The sequence below is a fragment of the Opisthocomus hoazin genome, chromosome 8 (assembly GCF_030867145.1).
Source record: "Opisthocomus hoazin isolate bOpiHoa1 chromosome 8, bOpiHoa1.hap1, whole genome shotgun sequence".
Classification (NCBI taxonomy): Eukaryota; Metazoa; Chordata; class Aves; order Opisthocomiformes; family Opisthocomidae; genus Opisthocomus; species Opisthocomus hoazin.
Window position 1 is genome coordinate 19,667,942 of NC_134421.1, and position 13,730 is coordinate 19,681,671.

A 13,730-nucleotide genomic window follows, 5' to 3' on the forward strand; every position below is an offset into this window, starting at 1 on the left:
TTCTGTAGCCTTATACTTAAAAAAATAGGAAAAGGTGGAATTTTGTGCATCAAAGAGGAGATAAAAATGAAAGCAGATGTGGCACTAGAACTAATGAGGATTTTGCCTTAAGTTATGGTATATTGTTTGTGGGGACAGGCATGATATGGTTAAGTATATAGCTTGGCAGAAGCATCAACTGCTGTTGTTGCCAAAAGAATTAACCCAGCCTGTCCTTCCTTGCTGCCCCTGCTGGGATGGTCAGCCTTTCTAAAACTGTAATAATAACAGGAATGGCATAAGTGGGAAAAAGCATGGTCACTAAAATCCAAACTTTTTTTCCATCCCAGTTCCTTACTCTTTTTTCTGCAGTAGTTCATCTTTGTGCTAGCATAGCTTGTGCCATCACTGAACAAACAGGGTTGTAGATGTGATCCTGCTGAAAATAAGCTCTTATTTGGATTAGTTTTCAGTTAGAAAACTTAGATCCGTAATTAGTTTTATTACCTCACAGTACCTGTAATTGGGCTGGTGCAAAGCAATTATGTTGTAAGGACAAGAGCAAACAAATGGGCCAGGGAAATAGTTGAACAGCTTTTGGCAGGCACTGTGGATTGCTGCTGGTGTTTATTGGACTTGGTAATTTAATAAGAGTGAAAAGGCTGTTTAGAGTGGAAGTAAATCTCTTAAGTTATATAGGAGAGCCAGTTCATCTGGAGTGTGAAATTATGTGTCCAATAGTAGCTGTCTTTAATGCATTTATCTAGGCAGGAGTAACATTGTATGATTAAAAAACTCTGATGTTTAAAAAGGACAGAGGATTTGTCCTTTTTAGAGACTGTCCTCTCAGATACAGCTCTACTGGTACTGTTAATTGTTGTAAATGCCAGCATGTGAGATGGTAGTTTTTGTCAGTGCAGAGTGGGGTGATAGGGGTGTTTTGGTTTTATTCTTATGTGGTTTCTTCCTTTGCAACAGAATAAAACTGAAAAAGTTTTGCTTAGTTTGTTGCTGCTTCGAAGACGCTTTAGGTTTAGGTAGTGATGAAACTGACTGAAACCAGCGGCCTGGACTATGAGACCTGCTCTTGTCTCGGTCTTGTAGCTCACTCGCTACACTTCAACCTGGTTTATGCTGCCTTATTATTCAGGGCATCCACGTAGCATTTTGCATTACTTTGAGGTGGTGTTTTGATTGTGTGAAAGAGCGGGGCGTCTTCGCATCAGGGTAGCTGCTTTTTGTTTGCTGTCTTAGTGTTAGCAGCTGGTAAAGATGAGGTGAGGATATGTTTGACTTCGATGCACCTAGACAGGGTTACCTTGAGGGATAAAACTGGCTAGAATAAGCTATATGAAGATAAAGTGTTGCCTCTGTACTTGATTTTATACCACAATATTAACTTGTACATTAAAAAGCGTGTGAAGGGGAGGGGGCAGTAAGTTGAGCCGGTTTAAGGTGAAATGCTAGTATCTTTGTATGCATATAGGCTATCCTGCAAGGCATAGTTCCATTTTGTCATTTCTCCAGGAACAAAGCCAGTTTCAGAGGTTTCTGCCTTTCACTACCCACTTGTTCTTTCCCTCTGTGCTTCAGGAATTGCTCTTTCAGTTGCTTTAGTGGTTAGCAGGGGCACTTTGTAACCTGTGTTAATGAAATAGTCGGATTTTTAAAAACAAGATTGGAAGTACTCTGGAGAAAGTTGGATTTTTTTTTTTTCTTTGTTTTGGATCATTTGACTAGCATGACTTTTATAGTGGACTCCATCAGAGTTGCAGGGACATAATTAATGAAGCGGGCATGTGGGTGATAGGGAACAAGTGGCTCTGAATGAAGGAAAGCAGCAACCTCTTAAAGCAGCTTTTCCACTAGCAAAATTGTAGTATGCGAAAACCACGGCTAGCTTGTAATATGTTTGAGTGGGGGACCATCTCAGCAGATGCTCAGAAACACAGAACACGACCTACAGTCAGGCAGTGGTTCTTATGTTGTAGCTTGCAGGCAAACTGAATACAATTGGTAATAAATTTATCTGGTATGTTCAGCAGTGACTTGTGTGCAAAATCTGAAACTATCACAAATGCAAACAATATCTAACAAGGGAAATGTTATGAAATTTCTGTTTAATGTGGGTCTTTCAGGTTTTTTTTTAACAGAGTGTTAATATTAGGTGGTAAGAATAATTTTCCATCTGTAACGTTTTCACTTCAGACAACGATTCTGGCAGAATTCTGAAGACTAGTTTGGCATACGGTTTTCATGAGACTTGATGCAAATAAGGAAGCTTCTAGTGCAGTCTTCAGGCTACAGACTTCGGGTTCTGAATGACACAACTTTAAGTGAGGAAGAGGTCATTTCAGCTGTAGTACTGAATGCAGATTTAAAGTATACAGAAGAAACTTTTTTCCCAGTGTTGAGGAGGAGGAGAGATTGCATTTCTAGAGTAGGGTCATCATACACTCATGTTGCTAGCCTCCAAAAGTAATCTGGTCTCTTCTAAACATAGTGAGGTAATTATTTATATTGATCTGTCTATTTCTAGAAAAGAAAATTAATTTCTTTATGAAGCTCTTGTGCAGAATGTTAGCAGCATGTGTGTCTTAGGGATTAGAAGTACTTGTTTATTTTTTAAAATTAAAATGACATGAGCAAACAGGAAAAAAAGTGTCTTTAGGCTTATGATTTGTTTCTTACGTAATACTGCCTTTAAACTTATGGTTTTGGTTTGTACTGTATTTCATTTTGTATGGTCTGATGCAGTGATGCACCAGATCAACATAGCACTGCTGTTCATTTGCATTGCATATATTAGGTATTTCTTTCTGGAGTTCTGGAGTTCTCTGTCAAAATGAAAGGCAGGAAGCCTGTCTTGTCGAGTTACGTTCAGATTCAAGGTCTGCTGTCCAGTTCTTAGTTACTCTTTAATTTTGCCAGAGTGGATGGAATTCTGTATTCATATAAGGATGCAAGACTACACCCAGAGACTATATCAAATATCTTTATAAGATGACTTTGAGCCCCAGAACGTAGCAGCATATGTCGTCTTTTCTGCTTCTCTAGGTCCCTAATTGCAATTAGGTTTTATATCTGACCATTGTTGTTATTTTTTTATGCCTTAAGAAAGGAAAATATGCTTTGTTTGATGGGCTTAGTCTATACTGTCAAGCTGAGACTAACCCTAAATTTAAAAAGTTACTTATTGAAAATAGTGTATAAATACTTTTTCTTTGTTTGTTTCTTGATTTCAAGTACTTTTGTTTGTTTTATTTCTTCGTTTAGCTGCCAGCTTGTGGGGGCCATATAAGGACATATGGCAGACTGTAATGAATGCCATTTGGAAAAGGCAACCTGAAGCTATTCATCGCCTCGACCAGGTTTTAAAGAAACACAAGTCTGACTTCATTTCTCTCTTCAGAAATCCGGTACTGGACTAATGTTGTCTTGTGGAGTGAGTTGGAGAGTTGATGTTTTACTATGACTTGTACTGTTGTATTACATACCATTTAGGCCCTGACTGTTCTTTTCATTTTATGTTTTTACAGTACATAACACAAATGTGTTATGGCAATCTTGTTCTGCTGTAAGAATACAAATAGCTTGAATAATAAATATTATTTTGTCTTGTAAAGGATAATTTATAACAATTTTTTTCTCTTGTAATTTGAATGCTATTTTGGAAGGAATAGTAAAAGTATCTGATATTCCGTCAGTCAAGTATTAGCTTTTTTTTGCTACTCTTGCATGTCTGAAATAAAGCACAAAACTTTTGTCTGGGTTTTGTCCATGATCATGCTTCAGGTTAATGATCACGCAGAACAGGTGAACACATGAATTTGCAAGATATAGAATGTGTCTTGTTAGGAATGTGAGACAATGTGGAGAAACTCACTGTTTCTTGGCTGATGGATCACAAGGTAGCAACTAGAAATATGTCTTCTTTCAGTGGTGTTACTTCTGAAATAGTTTATGCCTTTTTAAACTGGTAAGTCAGATAATTTAACAATTGGCTGCAGAGTTTCGTCAGTGTATTTTAGCATCTGAGTTTAACAGAAGAAAGAATGATGTAGAAAATAGTGCTTTGGAGACATGCAACAGTTCTGATCAACAACCCAGATCACTTTCATTGAGCTGATACCAGTTCCTGTTGAGAATGGTATTAAAATTTATGTTCCATCTTCATTATTCTGAGTAAACTAAATGTCAGCACCAATTGTGTAAGATTATTTTTGGTGCATTCCCACAAGGAGACCATTGCTGTGCAAGTGTGAAGCATTTTTAGGATGCCTTTACTATGTCTGTGTTTAAAAAACACTGCCTTTGTTTTTATGATGACAATCTAACCTGTCAGAACTGTATTAGTGAGGAAGGATTAATGTGTAAAGCTTTATTCAGTATTTGATCTTGCCATTTTGAATAACTTCCGATGCTTGTTTCTCTTGCAGCCAAAGAATGTTCAGCAGCATGAGAAAATTCAGAAAGCGAGTACAGAAGGAGTTGCTATCCAGGGTCAGCAGGGAACTAGGCTCTTGCCAGAGCAACTCATTAGAGAAGCCTTTATCCTCAGTGACCTCTTTGATATTGGAGAGTTGGCAGCTGTTGAACTCCTCCTAGCTGGTGAGAAGGGAAAATATTTAAGAGCTGGAGAAATACAGCTTAAATAGGGCCTTCTTATTGAAGTGTATACTTAACAGGAATGCATGATTCAGTCAAGGCCTTAGTGTCCTAACATAGAATGTTCGTAAAAAGAAATCTGCTGTCACTGTAATGTAATATGATAACAGTGTTCTGAACCTTAATGTTCACATTTTATGCAGCTGTTGCAAAAGGGGGAATAATTTGTCCTTTTTTGTGATTTACTTTTTCTATCACTGAATTTAAAAATAGTTTAGAAAGGACTGGTTGAGAGTTTTCATAAAGCAGTGTAATAGATATTGGTTCTTCAAATTATGTATTAGTTATACATTGATATGTGACTTATTTGGATCATAATCTAATAACTGATTAGTAAGAGAAGTATTCTGGACAGTGACACATGCTCTGCATGTAGAAAATTGACTTCAGTGTTACTAAAGTATAATTGCTAGTTATCATTACTAGCTACTGTTCATAATGAACTTTTAAATTAATTAGAGAAGTAGCTTGCTGATTTGTCACCTTTGAAAAGCCATCTTGAAGTCAACCTCAATTTCTATTTTGAACTTGAATTTTCAATGTAACTTCAGACAGACAATTTCATTTTGAATAAAGAGAAGATATTTTTCTGATAAATAACTTGAACTGATTATTAAGATGGGTAGATATCAGTTGCAAATATCTTTTGGACTAGGATACTTATGGGCTTGAACTTACGTTTCTTTTAAAGTTGTAGATATTTTAGTAGGTTAATATGAACTCAAAATGTCTGTGACTTCGTGGAAGTACCTGAAACAAATCAAAGGGACAGAGAATAGCAATGGTTGTTTTGCATTCTATATTTATGTTTCAGTTAGAAATATAAAGGTACAAAGCTGGTATCAAAGCGTGCATGTTCAACTTTCTGTGACTATTTTGTGCTTTATTGTTCAATAGGAGAACACCAGCAACCTCATTTTCCTGGCCTTACAAGAGGTCTAGTGGCTGTTCTCTTGTACTGGGATGGAAAAAGATGCATTGCCAATTCACTACGAGCCCTCATCCAGTCACGCCAAGGCAAGATGTGGACATTGGAACTCAGGTCTGTGTTAGGGTGACGAGCTGATCGAAGCTCTTTGCTTTGAGTGCTTTTAAGACTGATTAGACTCAGGGGAATATGAATATTCTCAAATTCGTTTGTTTTTTTGTAACCTGATGCAGCTGCTTTCATGTTTGTGTTTTAAGCATAATATTCTTTTTTCTTACACATGTTTTTATTGGATTGTAAGGATATCTATTTTACTTTCAGTTCTTTCATGCTACTTCAACTTTTGATAGTGTTTTGCTTCAGACACTCTCCCAGTCAGTGTTGCTGTAACTAGTGATGATTACTCAGTATTTCAGAGGCTAGGTTTCTGCCTTTTCTATGTTCTGATTTCCCATGTCCTGCAAAACAGAATTGTGCTCCTGCCTTTACTTAAAATAGATGTGCTATCTACTGGCAAACATAATATGCTGACGTTTTTTGACTTTAAAAAGAAAGCAGAATGCACTGTTTACTTTCAATGCACAGTGTTTTCTTGACTAGATAAAGATTAAAAGATGTGTTCTAGTGTAAATCTACATTCTGAAACATAAAATAAATGATTATTTTAGAACTATCCTGTTTCAGTAGGGTGTATGTAATTGGACAATTGCATTTACTAGTGAGAAAGAGGCTGTGAGCTGGTGAGTTACATGCATCTTGTGTATAGAACTTGTCCCTTTTGATAGAAAAGCTTGACTAGCCGATCCATGTTGTATTCTCATATTCCACGTTCTTGAACCTACAGTTACCTAAAGACTTTCTGTCCATTCAGCAGAATGTTTTGAGAGGGCACTCTTTCCTGATTAGTGATGCACATTTAGTTGCTGGATGTATATAATGTAGTTGCACGTTTTCTGTCAGCAAATACATTTGATGGGATTCATTATTTTAGACTTCCTGTGTGACTGGGAATAGTATGACTAATTGCTACGTTTATGTTCTTTCCATTACAGTCAAGAGTTAATGTCCATGACAACACGCTTTACAGATGACCTGATGGAGCAGGGTTTGACTCAGAAGATCCTCACTCTTGTGTCTCACATTGATTTAAACAATGAATTTGATAAACTCCAAAGAGAGCGAGGATTGGGCAGTGAGAAACATCGCAAAGAGGTGAAGAAGGGACTGGGTGTGAATATTCTTCTGAATTACTCCACAGATTAGAATACAGTTAGATCTCCAAGAGATGTAGAGTGATTTTTCTTTTGTTTTTACTTTCTAGTTTCTGTTCTCTACCTTTGCAAGCTCTGTTACTGTCTGAGACATCATAGTAACTACTCTACAGCTTGTGCTATACCAGTATGGCATCCAGATTACTTCCAGCATTTCTGTTTTGCTGTTGCTTGCTGATGCTAGGGCATACCTTTTTCTTAGTGAAGAAGTGTAATCAAGGACAGCAAGAAAGTAAGGCTAATATTTGCACTATATATAAATTTCTTTTTTTTCAGTTGTCTTCTAAAGACTGTATGTTAAATCATCTACTCAGCACTACCATTATCAGCACCATTTGAATAAAAATAGCAAACTAAAATTCACAAATTATTAGAACAGATTGAAACCAAGTCTAGTCAGGCAAATAGGTTGGAGGTAGACTCGGCTGCAGTGACCATGAAATGGTCGAGTTCAGGATCCTGCGTGGAGGAAGCAGGGCGATAAGCAGGATCAAAACCTTGTACCTCAGGAGGGCTGACGTTGCCCTCTTCAAGGAGCTACTGGGAGGAATCCTGTGGGCCAGGGCTCTCGAAGGCAGGGGGGTCCATGAGTGCTGGTCGCTCTTTAAACGACACTTCATCCATGCACAGGAGCAATGCATCCCCCTGAGAAAGAAATCGAGCAAAGGAGGCAGGAGATCTGGATGGTTAAACAAGGAGCTTCTAGCAGAGATCAGGCAGAAGAGAAAGGTCCATGAAATGTGGAAAGAGGGGCAGGCCACTTGGGAAGAGTACAGGAACGTGGTGAGAGTATGCAGGGATGCGACGAGGAAGGCCAAGGTCCACCTGGAATTGAAGCTGGCAAGGGATGTCAAAAACATCAAGAAGGGCTTCTTCAACTACATCAGCAGCAAAAGGAAGGCTAGGGACAATGTGAGGCCGCTGCTGAATGAGGCGGGTGTCCTGGTGACGGAGGATGCGGAGAAGGCAGAGCTACTGAATGCCTTCTTTGCTTCAGTCTTCAGTGCTAGGACTGGCCCTCAGGAATCCCAGGCCCCGGAGGTAAGAGAAGAAACCTACAAAGAGGACGACTTTCCCTTGGTCGAGGAGGACTGTGTGAGGGATCGCTTAAGCGATCTGGACGTCCACAAATCCATGGGTCCCGATGGAATGCACCCACGAGTGCTGAGGGAGCTGGCGGATGTCATTGCTGAGCCACTCTCCATCACCTTTGAGAGGTCCCCAGTTCAAGAAAGATGAAGAGCTACTGGAGAGAGTCCAGCGGAGGGCTACAAGGATGATGAGGGGACTGGAACATCTGCCCTACGAGGAGAGGCTGAGGGAGCTGGGCTTGTTCAGCCTGAAGAAGAGAAGGCTGCGAGGGGACCTAATGAATGCTTATAAATATCTTAAGGGTGGGTGTCAGGAGGATGGGGCCAAGCTCTTTTCAGTGGTGCCCAGCGACAGGACAAGGGGCAATGGGCACAAACTGAGGCACAGGAAGTTCCGTCTGGACATGAGGAAGAACTTCTTCCCTCTGAGGGTGACGGAGCACTGGAACAGGCTGCCCAGGGAGGTTGTGGAATCTCCTTCTCTGGAGATATTCAAGACCCGTCTGGACGCGGTCCTGTGCAGCCTGCTGTAGGTGACCCTGCTTTGGCAGGGGGGTTGGACTAGATGACTGACAGAGGTCCCTTCCAACCCCTACCATTCTGTGAAATAATGCTCTTTTTAGTAATCCAGTTGTGCTATTATGAACAGAGGAATTTCTAATAGTGAAGAGTGAAAATTGCTTCAAAACGAGTTCTCATTTTTGTAAGCCTTGAGCTTAATTCAGACTGTGACTAACTGCAGAGTATGCTTCTAGTACGAAAGCTTTAAAAATTGTTGTTTTAATTTCTGAACTTCTTTCTAGTGGGTGATGTGTCTAAAAATTACTCTGTGTCATAATCAGTCAAGCTGTTTTCCACCGAATAAAGAACTAGTTTTATGTTTTTGTTATTAATGTACAAACTATGCAAAGAATATCCTTCTGGTTTACCTTAAATTACCTTAATTTACCTCACTTTTACCTCAAAACTCATATAATGCTTAATGTTAGAAGTTTTTTCTTCATTTTAGGTGGACTGTATTTCCTTCAGTATTTGTTAGGAGAATTATTCTGCTGGAGTCTGTGCACAAATCTCTTGCTGTGTTAAATGTTGAAGTTTTTATCACCATGTATGTGATTTTACTGAAGATGGAATGCCTGTAGCTCTTTATTTTTTTATTTAACTGGCTATAATGGATATAGGTCAAGAACATTATTAGAAGCTAGTAATTCAGCTAAAAAACCCCCAAATTTACGAAGAGCGTTACGAAAGATCATTAGTGGCCTTTTTTTTTAAGGCTCTGTGGTTTTGGGGTTTTTTTGGGTGGATTTTTTTCCCCCCCAACTTCCAGTGTTTTCATAGGACTAAAACTCAGCTTGGGTGGAGGAATGAAGTTAACAAATGAAATAAAGGTTTGTCCCTGTTTGAAAACAGGTAGGTTTTGGTGTAACTGTTAGAAGAGAGACAAACTCTTTGTTTTCAAGAGCCATTTTACTGAATTGTATCACAGCTGCAATATTTTGGCAAATAAAAAGAAAAAAAAATCAGTATGAAAAAGCTTGGTAGGCTTTATGTTGGGCATGATATTTGTTCTATATGTAACAGGGGATAATAGATTTAATATATGTTTATATGCTAAAGTTGATATAAATATTGTGTCTGGGAGAATGAAATTCTGATTTTAAATGACTTTTATATTTCTCTTAAAAGTTAAGTATTTGTATAGTCATTTGAGGGCATCCCTTTTGGGACAAGGGGAAGGCTATGACCTTGTCTGGATGTAACTACCAGTGCAGTTGTGTGTTAGAGACAGGAAATGTGGCTTTTGTGTGATATGTTTATAGCTACTAAAGTTCTGTGTAGATTCATGTCTCCTGACCTTGACAGAGATGCTGGTTTGGCACAGTCATATTCCAGGATATCTAATCACACCTCGCGTTAAATGCCTGGGAATATGGACGCATTTAACAAGCAGAAACATGCCTTTTGTTGTTCAACAGTTAAAAAACTGAACATTTTTGTTGCTGCAGTCTTTAGAGTAATTTTTAACTTAACGTAGTCATACTGATTGACTAAGAAGGACAAATGGAACACGTTGTCAGAACATTTATATTCACTGTTTTCTTGTTTGGTTTTTCTTTTAAAGGTTTCTGACCTCATTAAAGAATGCCGACAGTCCTTGGCTGAAAGTCTGTTTGTCTGGACCTGCCAGTCACCACTGAGTAAGGATGACACTCTAATCCTCATAAGTTACCTGGAAAAAGTAACAGTGGAAGCTGATGGCTCGTTGGACAGCGTGAACTTGTCTCTTCTCATGGCTCTCCTTTACTGCTTTGATGTCAGCTTTCTGGAACAAGGCACAGAGGATCGTGAAGGTAATGTTGACAGGTTTCTCAAGGAGGTTATGATGTACAGATAGATAAATTGTTATTTAACCAATTTTGTTATTGATCGGAACAAATGGGTAGGATTTTGGATGTTTGTTTTCACATTCATTTACTTGGTGTGGGTGTTGTGTGTTTGTTCTTCAAGATTTGATGCACCGACTACCTCTGCTAGCAGAAAGACAGTATATTGCAACAATACACACTCGTCTTCAGGAGTCTCAGCCTTGGAAATTACCAGGCCTGCAAGCTACTGTGAGATTAGCCTGGGCGCTGGCGTTACGAGGAATATCCCAATTATCCGATGTGACAGGTAAATTACCCTAAAGTGCAGTTCCTGCACGTTGGTATTCAGAGCTTGCAAGTGGTGTAAGTCAAAGTATCTGTTACCTTTTTGAAGTGTTAGTATTTACCTTTGTGATAAAATTGCCGTTGACACTCCTTTAGAGCTTTCTCAGTATATGAGTTCAGTTGTTGAGAATTGAATTGCTCCGAAATGTACAGAGATTTAGAAATAATTAGTTATTAGAAAGCAATATTGCATAGTGTCTCATTGAAGTGAAAGGGTTTTTAATGTACTGGAAAATGTGAAAGATTGCATTTTAGCAGCTTTAGTATGATTTGAATGCTTGAATGATGAGTAGATTCATGCTTATGACTTTTTACATCTGTAAATGTTAAACCTCAGTATCTTGAGAGGACAAATCTATTTTTTTTTTTTTTCCTCTCTGTACATGAGAAGCTTTCCAGGCTCCATACTAGGTCAGAATTGAGTCTATTGCAGAATATCTATTAAAGAAAATGTAAATATTATAATTAATGTTTAATTAAGGTTGGTTTGTGATTCTTGGTTCACAGCCTTAGATTTGATTGGGTAAATAGATTATGCACTTCAACACTTATTAAAGAAGAAAGTTGAGATCATTACCTGACATTAACATGCTTTTCCAGTCTAGTGTTTTCCTGTGTGGCAAAAAAAACATAGTTGGCAGAAGAATGTTGGTTTATGTGTCAACTGGGTATTCTGAAATATATTTTGTTTGGTTACTGATAATTGTAATTTATTGTTTCCCCTCTTGTGATTTTTGTTGCCCAGCTCTTGCAGAATTCACTGAGGCAGATGAAGCAATGGCAGAGCTAGCAGTTGCTGATAACGTCTTCCTGTTCCTGACTGAATCTGTTTTGGGGTCTGAAAATTTCTACCAGGAGGAATTTTACATTCGTAAAATCCATAACCTTGTCACAGACTTCCTTGCACTCATGCCAATGAAAGTAAGTTGTTTGTGTGAATGGCAGTTCTTGAGAAATGGGGGCATCTCTTCTGTATTTCTGACATTAGGACAAGTAGCATAGAGGTTTGGATATGACCCTCAGCTTGTTGTGCTGCAGTTCAGAAAACTTGTTGACTTTATGGAACCCGTATGCTTTGGGGTTTGTTTTCCACACCGAAGTAGAGTATGATTTTTAAAATCCTTCATTGTGGTGAGATTTGCAAAGCAAGCTTTTGTGGTAGTAGTGGCTTGGTTTGGTTTGTTTTACGTGATTAAAATTTAAATGAATGCTGGAATCGATAGTAATGTGTGTGGGTATTGATTTTTTTGTTGTTGTTTTTCTTCTTTCTGTTTTTGTCTCACTTTTAATTTTTTATTTTACTAATGATCATTTCCATATTTAAGGGGAGAGGTTCTGCTTTTTCTGTCAGTGGTACCTATTGCTGGGAAAATGAGCAGCTGCTTTCACTAGAACAGTAGAAATTCTGCAAAAGGGTTTTTAAAAAAAGTTTGAAGCAATTACAATGGTTTCATTTGTGCAAGACCTTGTATCTAGATATGGAAAATTAAACTTCTATGAAAATGCTTTTATTTAATAGATGGAAGCTTTATTTTGTGAACCTCATCGTGTTGAGCTGTAGCTGGAGTTGCAAAATAATTACTTTTTTCAATGTGCAAAAAGAAGGATTTAAAACCATATTTCATTTGTTGTAACCTCACAGAATGAGAGCAAAATTGGCAGGAAAAACAATATTTGAGCCTTAAGAGTATTTGAGGGCATATATGGACATGTTGTAGACAGCTTTTAGGTTTAATCTGAATTTATTTATTATCTGTTGGTATTGCATGTTGTTTTGTCAGGCTGTCTTTTTAAGCCACAGAATATCCATAGAACAAGTATAATGTCAGTTCAAACAAGTTTATGTTGGTAACTTTACAGCTGTATTTCTGCTGCAGTGGCTGCCTGCATACAACACTTAACACATTGTAACAGGCTTTGGACATCCTTTGAAGGCTACATCTGATGGTGTTTTCTGTAATACAGACACAATAGCCTTTAGAAATCTTGAATATATGAGGAATGTGTGAGGTATGCTTTATGGCCGTTCCTTAATCAAGTGCAAACAGGCTTGGAACTGGGAGCTTTTTTATGACCTACTTCTTCATTGGATGGTGTTGCTTTACGAAAGATGAAACCTCTCCTTGTAGTGATACCAGTTTTTATGAAAGAGATACAAGGTAGATTTTTGAATGCAAGTGGAAAAGCCAGAAACTGACCTAGGCTGAGGTTTCTGCCGTACTAAATTTAGAGCAGGTCTGACCCTGTCTCCACAGAACTCTGTGAAAATGCCAAAGCGGTTGGTTGATTTGTTGGTACATCTCTCTTCATTGCATTATGGAATTGGAGGCTTTATCTCTGGGAAGAGTATTTCTTTTCCATTTTGGGTTTTTTTTTTGCTTTGGTTCAGATCTGCAGTTGATTGTAGCTAATGCCTAAAGATGGAGAGGTATTTTTTCATTACAAGGAGGATTTTGTAATACAGGATATAAGCAAAAATCTGACCACTGACTTGTATTCCAGTTTGATAGAGGCCAGTGCTAGTTGTTTCACAGGAAAGACTTTGTTAGCAGGCAATTGGGGTTATAGCCCTACAATGGAATTTTTTCTTAACTACCGTTAACCAGTTAGTGCTTGGCTTATGTACTCAGCTGTTTCTACTGAATCTCCAATTTTAGGTAAAGATAAGTGGCTGATTTGCAGGATTTTTTTTATATATATCTCTATTTTTTTTTGTGTGTGTATATATATATAACCTTTGTTCATTTTTATTTAAATCTGCAAGTCAGCATTTTATTTAACTCTTCTGCATTTTTTTAACATTTATGCTGCTTGCTAGTGATGATTTGGGTAAATCTTTTGGTTGACTGCATTACATTCAGAACTCGATAATTAGCTCTAATATTTCAGGTAGTTCATTATTTCATTTATCAGCACTATTAATTTTGTTAATACACTAATTTGGCTAGTTTGCTATGACCCTTTCCACAGTAATTTCTAGTTTTTTAACTATTTTTTTCTTGATCAGACAATTATTTTGCTGCTCATTCAATTTTGCAAATGAAGATTTGTTATAGACCATGAACTGGTCTCTGTTGAC

The 13,730-nt window shown here is 37.9% G+C and overlaps 1 protein-coding gene across 2 annotated transcripts in view; it reads left to right on the forward strand.

Moving 5' to 3' along the window:
• NUP205 (nucleoporin 205) overlaps positions 1 to 13,730 on the forward strand; it is a 54,499-nt gene that overhangs the window by 1,805 nt on the left and 38,964 nt on the right. For both annotated transcript variants that reach the window (XM_075429403.1, XM_075429404.1), the window contains 7 exons: positions 3,256 to 3,398; positions 4,419 to 4,590; positions 5,545 to 5,689; positions 6,628 to 6,787; positions 10,063 to 10,291; positions 10,449 to 10,613; positions 11,397 to 11,572. In XM_075429403.1, coding sequence (XP_075285518.1) covers positions 3,256 to 3,398; positions 4,419 to 4,590; positions 5,545 to 5,689; positions 6,628 to 6,787; positions 10,063 to 10,291; positions 10,449 to 10,613; positions 11,397 to 11,572 — 1,190 coding nt within the window. The remainder of the gene's footprint in view (positions 1 to 3,255; positions 3,399 to 4,418; positions 4,591 to 5,544; positions 5,690 to 6,627; positions 6,788 to 10,062; positions 10,292 to 10,448; positions 10,614 to 11,396; positions 11,573 to 13,730) is intronic.